This window comes from Lasioglossum baleicum, chromosome 8 (assembly GCF_051020765.1).
Source record: "Lasioglossum baleicum chromosome 8, iyLasBale1, whole genome shotgun sequence".
NCBI lineage: Eukaryota > Metazoa > Arthropoda > Insecta > Hymenoptera > Halictidae > Lasioglossum > Lasioglossum baleicum.
Window position 1 is genome coordinate 2,669,592 of NC_134936.1, and position 13,113 is coordinate 2,682,704.

A 13,113-nucleotide genomic window follows, 5' to 3' on the forward strand; every position below is an offset into this window, starting at 1 on the left:
AAACTGGACGTATAGGAAAAAAATTAAAACCAGATTCGGAATCAGCGCGGAAAACTCTACAAGAATCGCATAGTGGGAATCGAAATACTTTTTGGCTGTTGGACAGTGTAATTAATATAGAAACAAATTATAAAAATTTATTTATTTAAACAATTATTTTAACAATAAATTATTATTGAAATAACAATTCAAATAATTAATATAGAAACAAATGATCAAAATTTGTTTATTTAAACAATTATTTTAAATTATTAAAATGGTATTTCAAACAATAAATATAGAAACACATTATAAAAATTTATTTATTCATAAATTGTTTAAATAATAAATATTAGGTCGAACACAATATAGAATACAGAATGACAGAGAACCGAAATCCGGAACCGAAATCCTGAACCGAAATCCTGAACTGAAATACATAATATCGGTTCTCCAAAATCGTAACCGTAACCGATATAAGCCAGAACTGCCAGCCAGTACCGATATTCTCGTAACAGTTATAAGTGTTATAACATAACATCATTTCGGTTCTTAATAACTATTTCAATCAGAACCGAAAAATAACAGTTTAAACAGTTATTTTCATAACCGTTCCAATCCCTGTCTGTAGCGTAGTTTTACCACTATTTTAATACACTATACGATTTGAACTTTTTTTGGAAACTAGAGCAATTAGTTTACTGCAGGATGTGAAAAGAAGTTTTTTAAAAAATTGCAATTGATCAGAATTGTAGAAAAAATACTAAAAGTTGCGTTTTACAACTTATTAATGTGGATCTATCTATACTTCAAATTTAGAAAATACGTTGTATAGATTTGTGTCAATTAAACATATTCTGAAAATTTCAGAGTAACCCTAAAGTTATTCTTCTAAATTTTCGTAGAAAAAATTGGTTTTCAATTTGGTTTAATTAATAATAACTGTGCCTAAAAATATGAAAAAAATTGGAGACAGTATTGATGACAGTAAGTACTTCATCACTTCGATATAAAATCTGTTTCTTCGAAATCTTCCGGCTTTTTTATTTTTTACAACTAGAGTTTGCAACAAAAGCTCGGGAAAAATTAAAATACTTCTATGAATATAATTTATATTATTAGAGATTTGTATATTAGTTACATATTTTACATAAAACAATATAAATTGTATGTCCTAATCCTGGCCAATGATGATGTACGATCTGATCCAGTCTAAAGATGATGTAGGATCTGATCCAGGCTAAAGATGATGTAGGATCTGTTCTAGGCTAAAGATGATGTAGGATCTGATCCAGGCTAAAGATGATGTAGGATCTGATCCAGGTTAAAGATGATGTAGGATCTGATCCAGGTTAAAGATGATGTAGGATCTTGTCCATGCTAAAGATGATGTAGGATCTTGTCCATGCTAAAGATGATGTAGGATCTTGTCCATGCTAAAGATGATATAGGATCTTGTCCATGCTAAAGATGATGTAGGAGCTGATCCAGGCTAAGTACTAGATTAGGGGGCAGCACTATATGGGCACGGCCAAAACCCGGGCGTGAGCACTCTCATATACTCTCTGCTATTAAAGACTGCCAGCACCGACGAGATACTATTAAAGACTGCCAGCCCCTGTGTTATTCAGCGGGACGGGTAACCGGGCCACCGACGAGATACTATTAAAGACTGCCAGCCTTACGGGAGTTGGTGAGCCTAAAATTTTTCGGTGTTCTCTTACGCCCTCTAGGATATATTCTGACTGGAGTGAGAAACAGGAAACCACCGACGGCATTTCGTCGGTGCAGAAGACACTGTATGTATCGTGTTAGCAACGCGCCCGCGCGCTACACTCCCAGCGTACCTTTACTATATCCGTGTGCGCTGCTTGTGCGCTTATGCCAGCTTAGACCATATATACCTATAGACCCGGCGCAGATAATTTGGCCCTCGGAAAAGATGAAGACGGTGTGACGTCACGTTCTCGAAAGATGTATAAGCTATGCTCATCGACAGTGCCTACGCTTGGCTTATGTGGGGGGTGAGGGGGATCACCGGGTGCGCCATGTACATGCACATACCCAGTACGCAGGAAGAATGGACAGGATAATTTCAAAGAATTTGACATTGTATCATGAAATTATCTATTATAAACTGTATTTGAGATACAGACGTTTATTCTGTATGTTTTATTAAGATATAAAGTAATAATAGTATTATATATATTAACTATTTTAGGAATCGCGCGATATTTGATTCTGAAGACATATTGTGCAGGTTACAAAATGGTTTTTTACATATAAATTGATCACATTTACAACATTTTAAGGTAGTACTGCTAGTTTTACACAATTTACATTTACCTCGCTTGTGATTAGTTATTGCATTGCTAGACTACGGATCTTTATGCATTTACAAAAAAATTGAGTAGATGAAATTCAAATTCGTTGAAAAATTGAAAATGTCAATACATGATTTCTGCTCTATTACAATCATTCAGGGAAGAAATAACATTCAATTGAATTTCTATTTCTTGCCATCGATGTATTGCTACCAGCTTGCTACACAAAATTTACACGGAGCAAGTGTATGATGGCGTAGTGTCGGCGTCGGTCTGCCGTTTCAGCCATTTTGAAATTATCTTAAGACTGCTTAAAACTTATCTTGTGACGTCATACCGTCCTTTATCTTTTCCGAGCTGTACTCTCGGTTTTCCTATACACATACTATACCTATGCCGGGTCTATTGGTATACAGGGTGTCCCAAAACCCCTTCGACTCCGGGAAATGGGAGGTTCCTTAGGTCATTTGAAGCAACATTTTCCTTTGCACCAATGTCAGCCGGGGCTTTGTTTAGGAGTTATTAACGAAAAACACGGACCAATCAGAGCGCGACCTAGACGCGCGATGGCACGTTCAGCCAGGCGCTCCGGGAGACGAGCGTGGTGTAACGCCGCGATGCCGCAACGAACAAGAGTTTCTCGAGATTATGTGAATCTTCCCCGATTTGGATAAGCTTTGGATATGTTGTCAAGACCATGATTCTGAACAACATTTCCCTTTACAGTTTTTGTCAGCCGGCTTTAGTTTACGCGATAAATGTAAAAACTTGTAATTGTAAATCGATCGATTGTACTATCTTCTACCCAATTTGGATGAGCTTTGGATATGTTGTCAAGACCATTGTTAAACGCGAACGATACAGTTTCGTATGATTCAGCGCCGCGACCACCCCCCTCGTCGTCCCTACAGCACCGCGGCGAGTCTTCACCTCGAAGCGAGCTCCCGTATGTGTGTACGGTGGGGGAATCCACCGATTACCGGTAAATAGGACCCCCAGCCAGTTTGAAGGCGCGTTCCGTTGTAACCTCCTCTGCGAGTACACACGCGAATTATATAATAGCTACGAGCAAGTTTCAAAAACGACCGATAATCTCCTCTGCGAGAAACACGTAGAATAATCTCCCCTGCGAGCTCTGTTCTTTCGGGTTAAAGTGCGTCCGTAGCCTCAGCAACAATAAAGTGCTTGTTTTGTGAACCGTAACACGCGGGTGGAACGATTGACTGAAACCTCTCACGAATATCCAATCTCCGACCGAATTTTCTCCTGTCCTTCTTCACGCGAGTCCAACGCATTTATCGTTCACGGATCCTCAGTTCCCTAAAGGGTTCGTGTAACAGTTTTTGGTCCTTCGAGCCGGATTAGTGAAGAAACCTGGATCGTTCGGAAAACGTTAGAGGCGAAACCAACCGTCCATTTCAAACGTTCGTGTCGGGTCTCGTGACTTTCAAAGTAAAAACACGCTGTGAACATGAATACAAGTGTCACGGAGACCTTCGAAGCGGTGCTGGAGCGGCAAACACAGGCGTTTGCTCAACTCACGAAAATATTGGCGAATACGAAGAAAAAAGGGGTCGACAACTACACCGTGGAGTATCTGGACACCAGGCTGACCATGTATCAGGAGACCTGGACCCAGATTACTTCTTTCAACGGGTACCTCCAAGCGTACCGGAAAGCGGACCGGACGAAAGAAGACCTACCTTACTTCAAGGCCGGAACAATGGATCGGATGGAGGACGCGTACCTTGATGGCTGGTCCTACCTACGGGAGCAGCTGGCCCATCTACGCCCCCCCATCACACCCCCTGCGGCGAATTCATCTATGGCGTTTCCAGCTAGCATGGTAACTCGTCCCGCGCATGTTAAATTACCCCGGATCGAACTCCCGAAATTTGACGGCGATTACACGCGTTGGAAATCGTTCGAATCGCGATTCAATTCCGCGGTAATTGTAAACGAAACCTTGACGGGCTCAGAACGATTGCAGTACTTGCTTAGCGCATTGTCGGGCGAAGCACTAGAATCGATACAGCACCTCGATGTAACGGACGCGAACTTCCAGATCGGCTGGACACGTCTCAAGGAAATTTACGATAACGAACGAGTCATTGTACATACGCTGATGCAAAAACTTTATTCCTTGAAATCGATCAAATTGTCGCAGCTCGACTCGCTGAATCAGTTCACGATTCATTATCGTAACACCCTCGAGGCGTTGTACAAGTTAGGTAGAGGCACGAAAGAGGATCATCTCGTTTATTTCGTTTCGAGCAAGTTCGACCGCGAATTAGAAACGGAGTGGAACAAAACCCTCGGAGATGCACGAACCTACCCAACATACGCGGCGATGGAAAAGTTTGTTTTAGAACAAACCGCGGCGGTTAAGATGTCCAATCAACCGACGCAACAACTACAATCCTCCGCGGGTCCTGCGAAACCGTTACGACAAAAAACGAACGCGCACGTGATTGAAGAAAGTAGGCCGTCTCCTACTTGCTTTCTTTGCAAAGAAGCGCACGTACCCCGCGACTGTAGCATGTTCCGTAGCCTCTCGCCACTAGCGCGCTTCGAGACGCTGAAAAGTCAACACGCGTGCATAAATTGCCTCGGCGCGAATCACACCGTGTCGAATTGCCCGAGCACAAACGTGTGTAGACAGTGTGGTGAAAAGCACCACACATTGCTGCACCGCGGAGAATCCAGGGCCCTCAGCAGACCCAAAACGAGTGGTTACCGAAACCATGCATCTTCGGTCCAGCCCTCGAGATTAGACGCGTCTACCACTCTTCAGACACCGTTATCGGCTCAAGCCCCTGCGCGGCCCGTGAATTCAGAAGAAATCGGTAGTAACGTTGCGACACATTTCGCCGAAGCCAGTCCGAATGGCATTCAGACTGTCCTACTGGCTACCGCAATGGTCAAAGTTTTCGCGCCCAACGGTCAGTCGCGATTAGCCCGCGCGCTATTAGACCAGGGGTCTCAATCCTCGTTCGTGTCCACCAATCTTGTACAGCAGCTACGTTTACAAAAAGTCCGAGCACCGATTTCCGTGACTGGTCTCGGCGGCGAACGAACAAGCACCATTGATTATAGTGTGCAACTGCAGATAGGTTCGTCCAAACAGGAGTCACCAGCACTGTTAACCCGTGCGTTCATAGTGCGCGGTATAACGCAGTACGCGCCGCCGGCGATCCAGATGGAAAATTACAGCGCCCTGTTCGATCTCGCGCTCGCGGACCCCGAGCCCGCATCAAAGCAACGTATCGAATTGCTCCTAGGCGCGGATATCTTCGCGCAAATTCTACGACCTGGCGTTCGACTCCCCAGTAACCAAGGACCGATTGCGCAAAATACGGTATTCGGTTGGATCTTGTCCGGATGCATCAACACCCCGGAAAACCATCGCGTCGCGGTTACCACGCATCACGGGACAATCACGGATCCACTCGAACGTGCGTTAACTCGTTTTTGGGAAACGGAAGCGGTCCCTGAAACGCGTATCCTCACTCCCTTGGAAATAGAATGCGAGCGGCACTTCGAAAAAACCTACTCGCGCGACGCTACCGGCAGATTCGTGGTGCGGTTACCGTTTCTCAAGTCGGTCCCCGAGGACTTCCTCGGAGATTCACTCCGAGGAGCCACCGCGTCACTGGCACGTCTGACCCGGAAACTACGCGAAAACGAGGCGGTAAAATGCGAATATAATGCGTTCATCCGCGAGTATGAGTCGCTCGGCCACATGAACCGTCTCGATGGCGTCGACCGTTCCAGGAATTACATTCCACATCGCGCCGTTCTCCGAGAGGAAAGCTTGACTACAAAGCTCCGAGTCGTTTTTAATGCGTCGAGCCAAACGTCTAGCGGATACTCCTTAAACGACATCCTACTTACTGGTCCGAAGTTACAGTTAGATATCACTCACATCTTATTAGCGTGGCGAATCCACAAATATGTTCTAGTGGCGGACATTGAGAAAATGTTCCGTCAAATTCTCATCCACCCACAAGATCGCAAATATCAATGCATCTTGTGGAGAAGCGAATCTACCGGTAATCTCGAGACGTTCGAATTGAATACGGTAACCTACGGAACCGCCTGCGCCCCGTACCTCTCGATGCGCGTTATACAAGAAGTAAACAAGTTGGAAGGTTCGGAATACCCCCTCGCGCACCTCTCATCCACCCACAAGATCGCAAATATCAATGCATCTTGTGGAGAAGCGAATCTACCGGTAATCTCGAGACGTTCGAATTGAATACGGTAACCTACGGAACCGCCTGCGCCCCGTACCTCTCGATGCGCGTTATACAAGAAGTAAACAAGTTGGAAGGTTCGGAATACCCCCTCGCGTCCCCGATTCTTCGCAACAGTGTTTATGTCGACGACGTATTCATGGGCGCGCCGGACAAACAGCTGCTCGAACAGACTAGAATACAAGTCTGTCAGCTGTTGTCTCGAGGCGGATTCAATCTGCGAAAATGGGCGGGCAACGATGCCGAATCCCTGCGAAATATTCCCGCAGCCACACATTCACACGCGGTGGATCTGCGAATATTCAATGCTTCGGAACTCAAAGTCCTCGGAATCAGGTGGATCCCCTCGGACGACACGTTCTATTTTGACTTACAAAAACTGGCGGTCAGAAAGGAGAAGATGAGCAAGCGCGAATTGCTCTCGGAGATTGCGACGTTGTTCGACCCTCTAGGATGGTTGTCTCCAATTGTTGTTCGAGCCAAAATCTTGATGCAGCAACAATGGCTCGAACGAATCAGCTGGGATGACTGCGTATCGGACGACACCCGCGAAACCTGGAACCTCTTCTGTATGGACTGGCGTGCTTTAACCGCAATGAGGGTCCCGCGGTGGATCCAGTACGCCCCTGACTCACTCGAAATCCAACTACATGGATTCAGCGACGCATCTCGTGCCGCCTTTTCATGCGCGATTTACGCCCGCGTAACGTCGCTCACCGGCGAAACGCATACCACGCTGCTCACAGCTAAATCGCGAGTAGCTCCAATAAAAACTGTCTCTATCCCTATCCTCGAGTTAAACGGAGCCGTCATGCTAACTGAATTGGCCGCTCACGTGACCCACTCGATCGGGATACCGGTAACGAAGACAGTTTGCTGGACGGACTCCACGATTGTCCTCGCATGGTTGCGGAAACACCCAGCAGCTTGGAAGACCATGGTGGCCAACAGGACGTCCAAGATCCACTCCACACTGCCGAATGCCGTCTGGAGACACGTGCCGACGCACTACAATCCTGCAGACCTGAATTCGCGTGGTGTAAGTGCAGAAGCACTGCTGTCATCGACGCTGTGGATCGAGGGTCCATCGTGGTTGAAGAGGGACGAAGAAGACTGGCCCGTTCAGCAGACCTACGAAACGGAGGAGGAAAAATGTAAAACCGCCGTACATAATACGGTCACAATCAAAGATTGGGATGCTCTGTCTCGCTTCTCTAGCTGGCAACGCCTAATCCGCGTATTCTGTCACGTGCGGCGATTTATAAACACGGTGCGAAAGCAAACAAGCACCGCGCCCCCCTCGTTCCTCACCGTCTCGGAGCTACGCGATTCGGAAATAACAATACTGCGAATAATCCAACGCAGCTCGTTCGCAACCGAAATCGCCGCGTTCGCGCGGAACAAACCGTTGACCAGTGGCTCGTCGCTTTTGCCGCTCAGCCCTTTCATCGACCAATGCGGAGTCGTACGCGTAGGCGGGAGGCTCAGAAACTCCTTTCTGCCTTGGGAAACGAAGCACCCCGCGATATTGCCGAAACATCACGTTTCCGACCTCATTATTCGGGAATCGCATCTTCTCTCCTTGCATGGCGGAAATCAAATCACGACGTACACAACAAGACAAAAATATTGGATCCTAGGGTTGCGTAATTCGGTCCGTCGCGTGATTCATAAGTGCGTCAAATGCGCGCGTTGGCGGGCGGAAACTGCAACGCAGGTAATGCAAGACCTCGTGACGTCACGTTGCCGTCCGTCCCCTCCATTCTCTCACATTGGAGTCGATTACGCCGGTCCCTACCAAGTACGAGACGCACCCGGGCGCGGAAAGCGAACTTATAAAAAATACATTGCAGTATTTATCTGTTTTGCTACTCACGCGGTCCATTTAGAGTTGGTTGATGATTGCTCCACGGCTGCCTTCCTCGCAGCCTTCGACCGCTTCACGTCCAGACGTGGTGTTCCTCAGACGATCACTAGCGACAATGGCACGAATTTCGTAGGCGCGTCCAACGAACTCGCTCGACACTTCGTCGAAGTCACAAATTCGCCGGAATTGAAAAATCGATGCTCCACTCTTCTTATTCAGTGGAAGTTCTATCCCCCGGGCGCTCCTCATCACGGAGGAATGCAGGAAGCCGCAGTCCGGTCAACCAAGCATCATCTTCGTCGTATCATGGGGTCGTTCGCGTCAACCTCCGAAGAGATGTCCACACTGCTTTGCAAGGTGGAAGCCACGTTAAACTCGCGTCCGATTACTCGGGTGCGCGACGACCCAGAGTGTCTTGAAATCCTTACGCCAGGGCACTTTTTAACCGGTAGTCCGCTGATTTCACGTCCGGTTCCTCCCGTGATTGACGAGCCGACAACGCACTTATCACGATGGCAACAAGTGCAAAAATTCCACGAACTGCTGTGGCGCGTATGGTCCCGCGAGTACTTGCAGGAACTGCAGTCGCGGTACAAATGGCAAACTGAACAAAAGGATCTGACTGTAGGAGCGGTAGTCCTCTTGGACAACCCCCTACTACCTCCTAACAAATGGGAATTAGGGAGGGTCGTAAAAACGTTCCCAGGTAAAGACGGCCACGTACGAGTGGTGGAGGTTAAGACCGCGTCCTCAACATATAAACGACCCATCACTCGTGTCTGCCAGTTACCAGTAAACAACTGAAGGCACCCCCCGAATAATGTTGTCGAGCGTGCGACGTCACGACCTACGTGACATAATAGTCGCGGCCGGCCGTCGGCCCAGGTGTCGTCATCCGAAACATTGTAAATATTGTAAATAGTTAGTATGTGTGTGTATGTGTACGTATGTATGGGGAGCTCTTCGAGATATATAGATTATCCGTTTCTGTTGCGCGACCGCGCAAGGCGGGCGGTTTGTTAAACGCGAACGATACAGTTTCGTATGATTCAGCGCCGCGACCACCCCCCTCGTCGTCCCTACAGCACCGCGGCGAGTCTTCACCTCGAAGCGAGCTCCCGTATGTGTGTACGGTGGGGGAATCCACCGATTACCGGTAAATAGGACCCCCAGCCAGTTTGAAGGCGCGTTCCGTTGTAACCTCCTCTGCGAGTACACACGCGAATTATATAATAGCTACGAGCAAGTTTCAAAAACGACCGATAATCTCCTCTGCGAGAAACACGTAGAATAATCTCCCCTGCGAGCTCTGTTCTTTCGGGTTAAAGTGCGTCCGTAGCCTCAGCAACAATAAAGTGCTTGTTTTGTGAACCGTAACACGCGGGTGGAACGATTGACTGAAACCTCTCACGAATATCCAATCTCCGACCGAATTTTCTCCTGTCCTTCTTCACGCGAGTCCAACGCATTTATCGTTCACGGATCCTCAGTTCCCTAAAGGGTTCGTGTAACAACCATGATTCTGAATAACATTTCCCTTTACAGTTTTTGTCGGCCGGCTTTAGTTTACGCGATAAATGCAAAAACTTGTAATTGTAAATCGATCGATTGTACTATCTTCTACCCGATTTGGATGAGCTTTGGATATGTTGTCAAGACCATGATTCTGAACAACATTTCCTTTAGACTTTTTGACGGTCGCGGAAGAACTTTACTTGTCAATTCATATGGGTGGATCTTTTTACCCGACTTACGGCAACGTTACCCGAACGAGAGAAGAAGCAGAAACTGATTGTATTGAAAACTCACTTATTCAGCCGTAAATCCATTTGCTGCTTCGAAATGTGTGTCACTGGGTCACTCGGTGACGAACTGTACAGATGTCTTCAGGTATACGACAGTACCGAAAGCTAAGGGACGTACGGCCAGGTCGACGAACTGCACAGCCGGTGGTAGAAGGCCTAAGGGATGCGCGGTCAAGTCGACGATTCAGAATTTCACTTTCACTTTCGATTCGATAAATAATTCGTATGTTTATTTCACACAGATGCCTTGAAATTTTTCCACACTCACAATCACTGTTCACATTTGTCAACACATAGTTACGCACTAATAATAATTGCCATATCCCTTGTACTGCTGCACAAATCACAACAATCAGGTAATGCAATCACTAGACCGCGGATTTCATGCATTTGTAGCAAACATGAGTAGGTGCATTTTAATACAGTAGAGAGATTAAAATAATTTCAAAACACCATAGTATTATTTTCAACTTCTTAAACTGATCACAGTGAGAATCAAATATCTGTCTGGCTCCTGTCCCTTGTAATAGCGGCAGCCAACATTCATTTTGCATAAAGATCCGCAGTCTAGTGATTAGTTTAAATATCACTATCAAAAACACAGCTAATAGCAACCGTTAGCTTTGAATTGACAAGTCTTTGGAGATGTTCTCTCTACCGCGGCTCGAACGACACTGATTTTCCGCAAGATTTTTCTAAAGAATTTAGGAAGGGCATTCAGAGTGTCGAAATTCGAAATGCACGCTGTAGCACGTTTACGAAAACGAAGGGACGGTTAGACGAAAAATAGGATACGAGAAGGACAGCTTAAAGATTTATGGCAATCACATGTTTAGTTTTTCCTGCAGATTGGTACGCAGAGTCGATGGGTAACCGTTCGAAAACGTCGTCTGTTCTTCTTTTAGAAAGTTTCTTAAGGAAGGTATAGGACAATAGGGATGGTACGCTGACCTGACATTTTTACCCCTTGCTGGGTAAAAGGACGGATGACGTTTTCGAACGCGCGGTTACCCATCGACTCTGCGTACCGATCTGCAGGAAAAACTAAACATGTGTTTGCCGTAAATCTTACAGCGGTCCTTCTCGCGTTCTGTTTTTCGTCTAACTGTCCCGTCGTTTTCGTAAACGTGCTACAGCGTGCATTTCGAATTTCGACACTCTGAATGCCCTTCCTAAATTCTTTAGAAAAATCTTGCGGAAAATCAGTGTCGTTCGAGCCGCGGTAGAGAGAACATCTCCAAAGACTTGTCAATTCAAAGCTAACGGTTGCTATTAGCTGTGTTTTTGATAGTAATATTTAAACTAATCACTAGACTACGGATCTTTAGGCAACATTAATGTTGGCTGCCGCTATTACAAGGGACAGGAGCCAGACAGATATTTGATTCTCACTGTGATCATTTTAAGAATTTGAAAATAATACATTGGTGCTTTGAAATTATTTTAATCTCTCTACTGTCTTAAATTGCACCTACTCATGTTTGCTACAAACGCATGAAATCCGCAGTCTAGTGATTGCATTACCTGATTGTTGTGATTTGTGCAGCAGTACAAGGGATATGGCAATTATTATTAGTGCATAACTATGTGTTGACAAATGTGAACAGTGATTGTGAGTGTGGAAACATTTCAAGGCATCTGTTTGAAATAAACATACGAATTATTTATCGATTTGAAAGTGAAAGTGAAATTCTGGATCGTCGACTTGACCGCGCATCCCTTAGGCCTTCTACCACCGGCTGTGCAGTTCGTCGACCTGGCCGTACGTCCCTTGACTTTCGGTACTGCCGTATACCTGAAGACATCTGTGCAGTTCGTCACCGAGTGACCCAGTGACACACATTTCGAAGCAGCAAATGGATTTACGGCTGAATACGTGAGTTTTTAATTCAATCAGTTTCTGCTTCTTCTCTTTTTTTACGATTATCTCGTAAACTAAAGCCGATCGCCAAAAAGTCTAAAGAGAAATGTTGTTCAGAATCATGGTCTTGACAACGTATCCAAAGCTCATCGAAATCGTAGAGGAGATAGTTCAGATAGTACATCGATCGATTTACAATTACAAGTTACTTATCTCGTAAACTAAAGCCGATCGCCAAAAAGTCTAAAGAGAAATGTTGTTCAGAATCATGGTCTTGACAACACATCCAAAGCTCATCGAAATCGGAGAGGGTTCACATTATCGAGAAACTCTTGTTCGTTGCGATGTCGCGGCGTACCACCGACACTCGCTTGCCCGCGCGGCGCGGCGCGGCGGGCCAGGGCGCGCTCTGATTGGTCCGTGTTTTTCGTTAATAACCCCTAAACAAAGCCGCAGTTGACATTGGTGCAAAGGAAAATGTCTCTTAGAATGGTCTCAGGAACCTCCCATTTCCGGGACTTACACTTAGTTTGGGACACCCTCTATAACGCAATAATGTTCAAATTACTTTTAAATTCCAATACATTTGTAGAATATTACGTAGTAATTACTTCCATTTTTCCTACATCTATAAACTATCGATTATATTGTAAACAATTATTACAATGGTGATAATAAGGAAAACTAGAGGGGTGTTGTTGCTCGCTCGCTTCGCGAGCTTCGCAAGTAGGGTTGTCGTAGCTCGCTCGCTTTGCGAGCTCGCGAGAGGGTTAGTGGTACGGATGTTATTTGGTGTGTGACTCTCCACGAGCCACACAAAGAACTTCCCGATTCGTTAGTTGCAGTATATTATTATCATTATTAAGTGTACGTTTTAAGAAGATTATACGTTATCAGGGAAATTCAATAGTTTTCTACTTATCAAAATGTTTGCTATATGGCGTCGCATTAAACCAACATCGTAGGCTCGTTGCTCGTTTGGTTCCTTGTTATAGCATACTAATGTTGCAAAATAAATTGT

At 45.6% G+C, this 13,113-nt stretch overlaps 2 protein-coding genes across 2 annotated transcripts; both read left to right on the top strand.

The window, feature by feature from the left end:
- Positions 1-3,774: 3,774 nt before the first annotated feature.
- On the top strand, positions 3,775-6,561 carry LOC143211628 (uncharacterized). The gene has a single exon (XM_076429458.1). It carries the CDS (start codon positions 3,775-3,777, stop codon positions 6,559-6,561), a length of 2,787 nt encoding a protein of 928 aa, XP_076285573.1.
- Positions 6,562-6,698: 137 nt separating this feature from the next.
- Positions 6,699-9,230, top strand: LOC143211629 (uncharacterized). Its single transcript, XM_076429459.1, has one exon. The coding sequence runs from the start codon at positions 6,699-6,701 to the stop codon at positions 9,228-9,230; it is 2,532 nt and encodes an 843-aa protein (XP_076285574.1).
- Positions 9,231-13,113: the final 3,883 nt, after the last annotated feature.

Bases quoted from the DNA above. Each gene is read 5' to 3' on its own strand.
- LOC143211628 (XM_076429458.1), top strand. From the start codon at position 3,775: ATGAATACAAGTGTCACGGAGACCTTCGAAGCGGTGCTGGAGCGGCAA.
- LOC143211629 (XM_076429459.1), top strand. From the start codon at position 6,699: ATGGGCGCGCCGGACAAACAGCTGCTCGAACAGACTAGAATACAAGTC.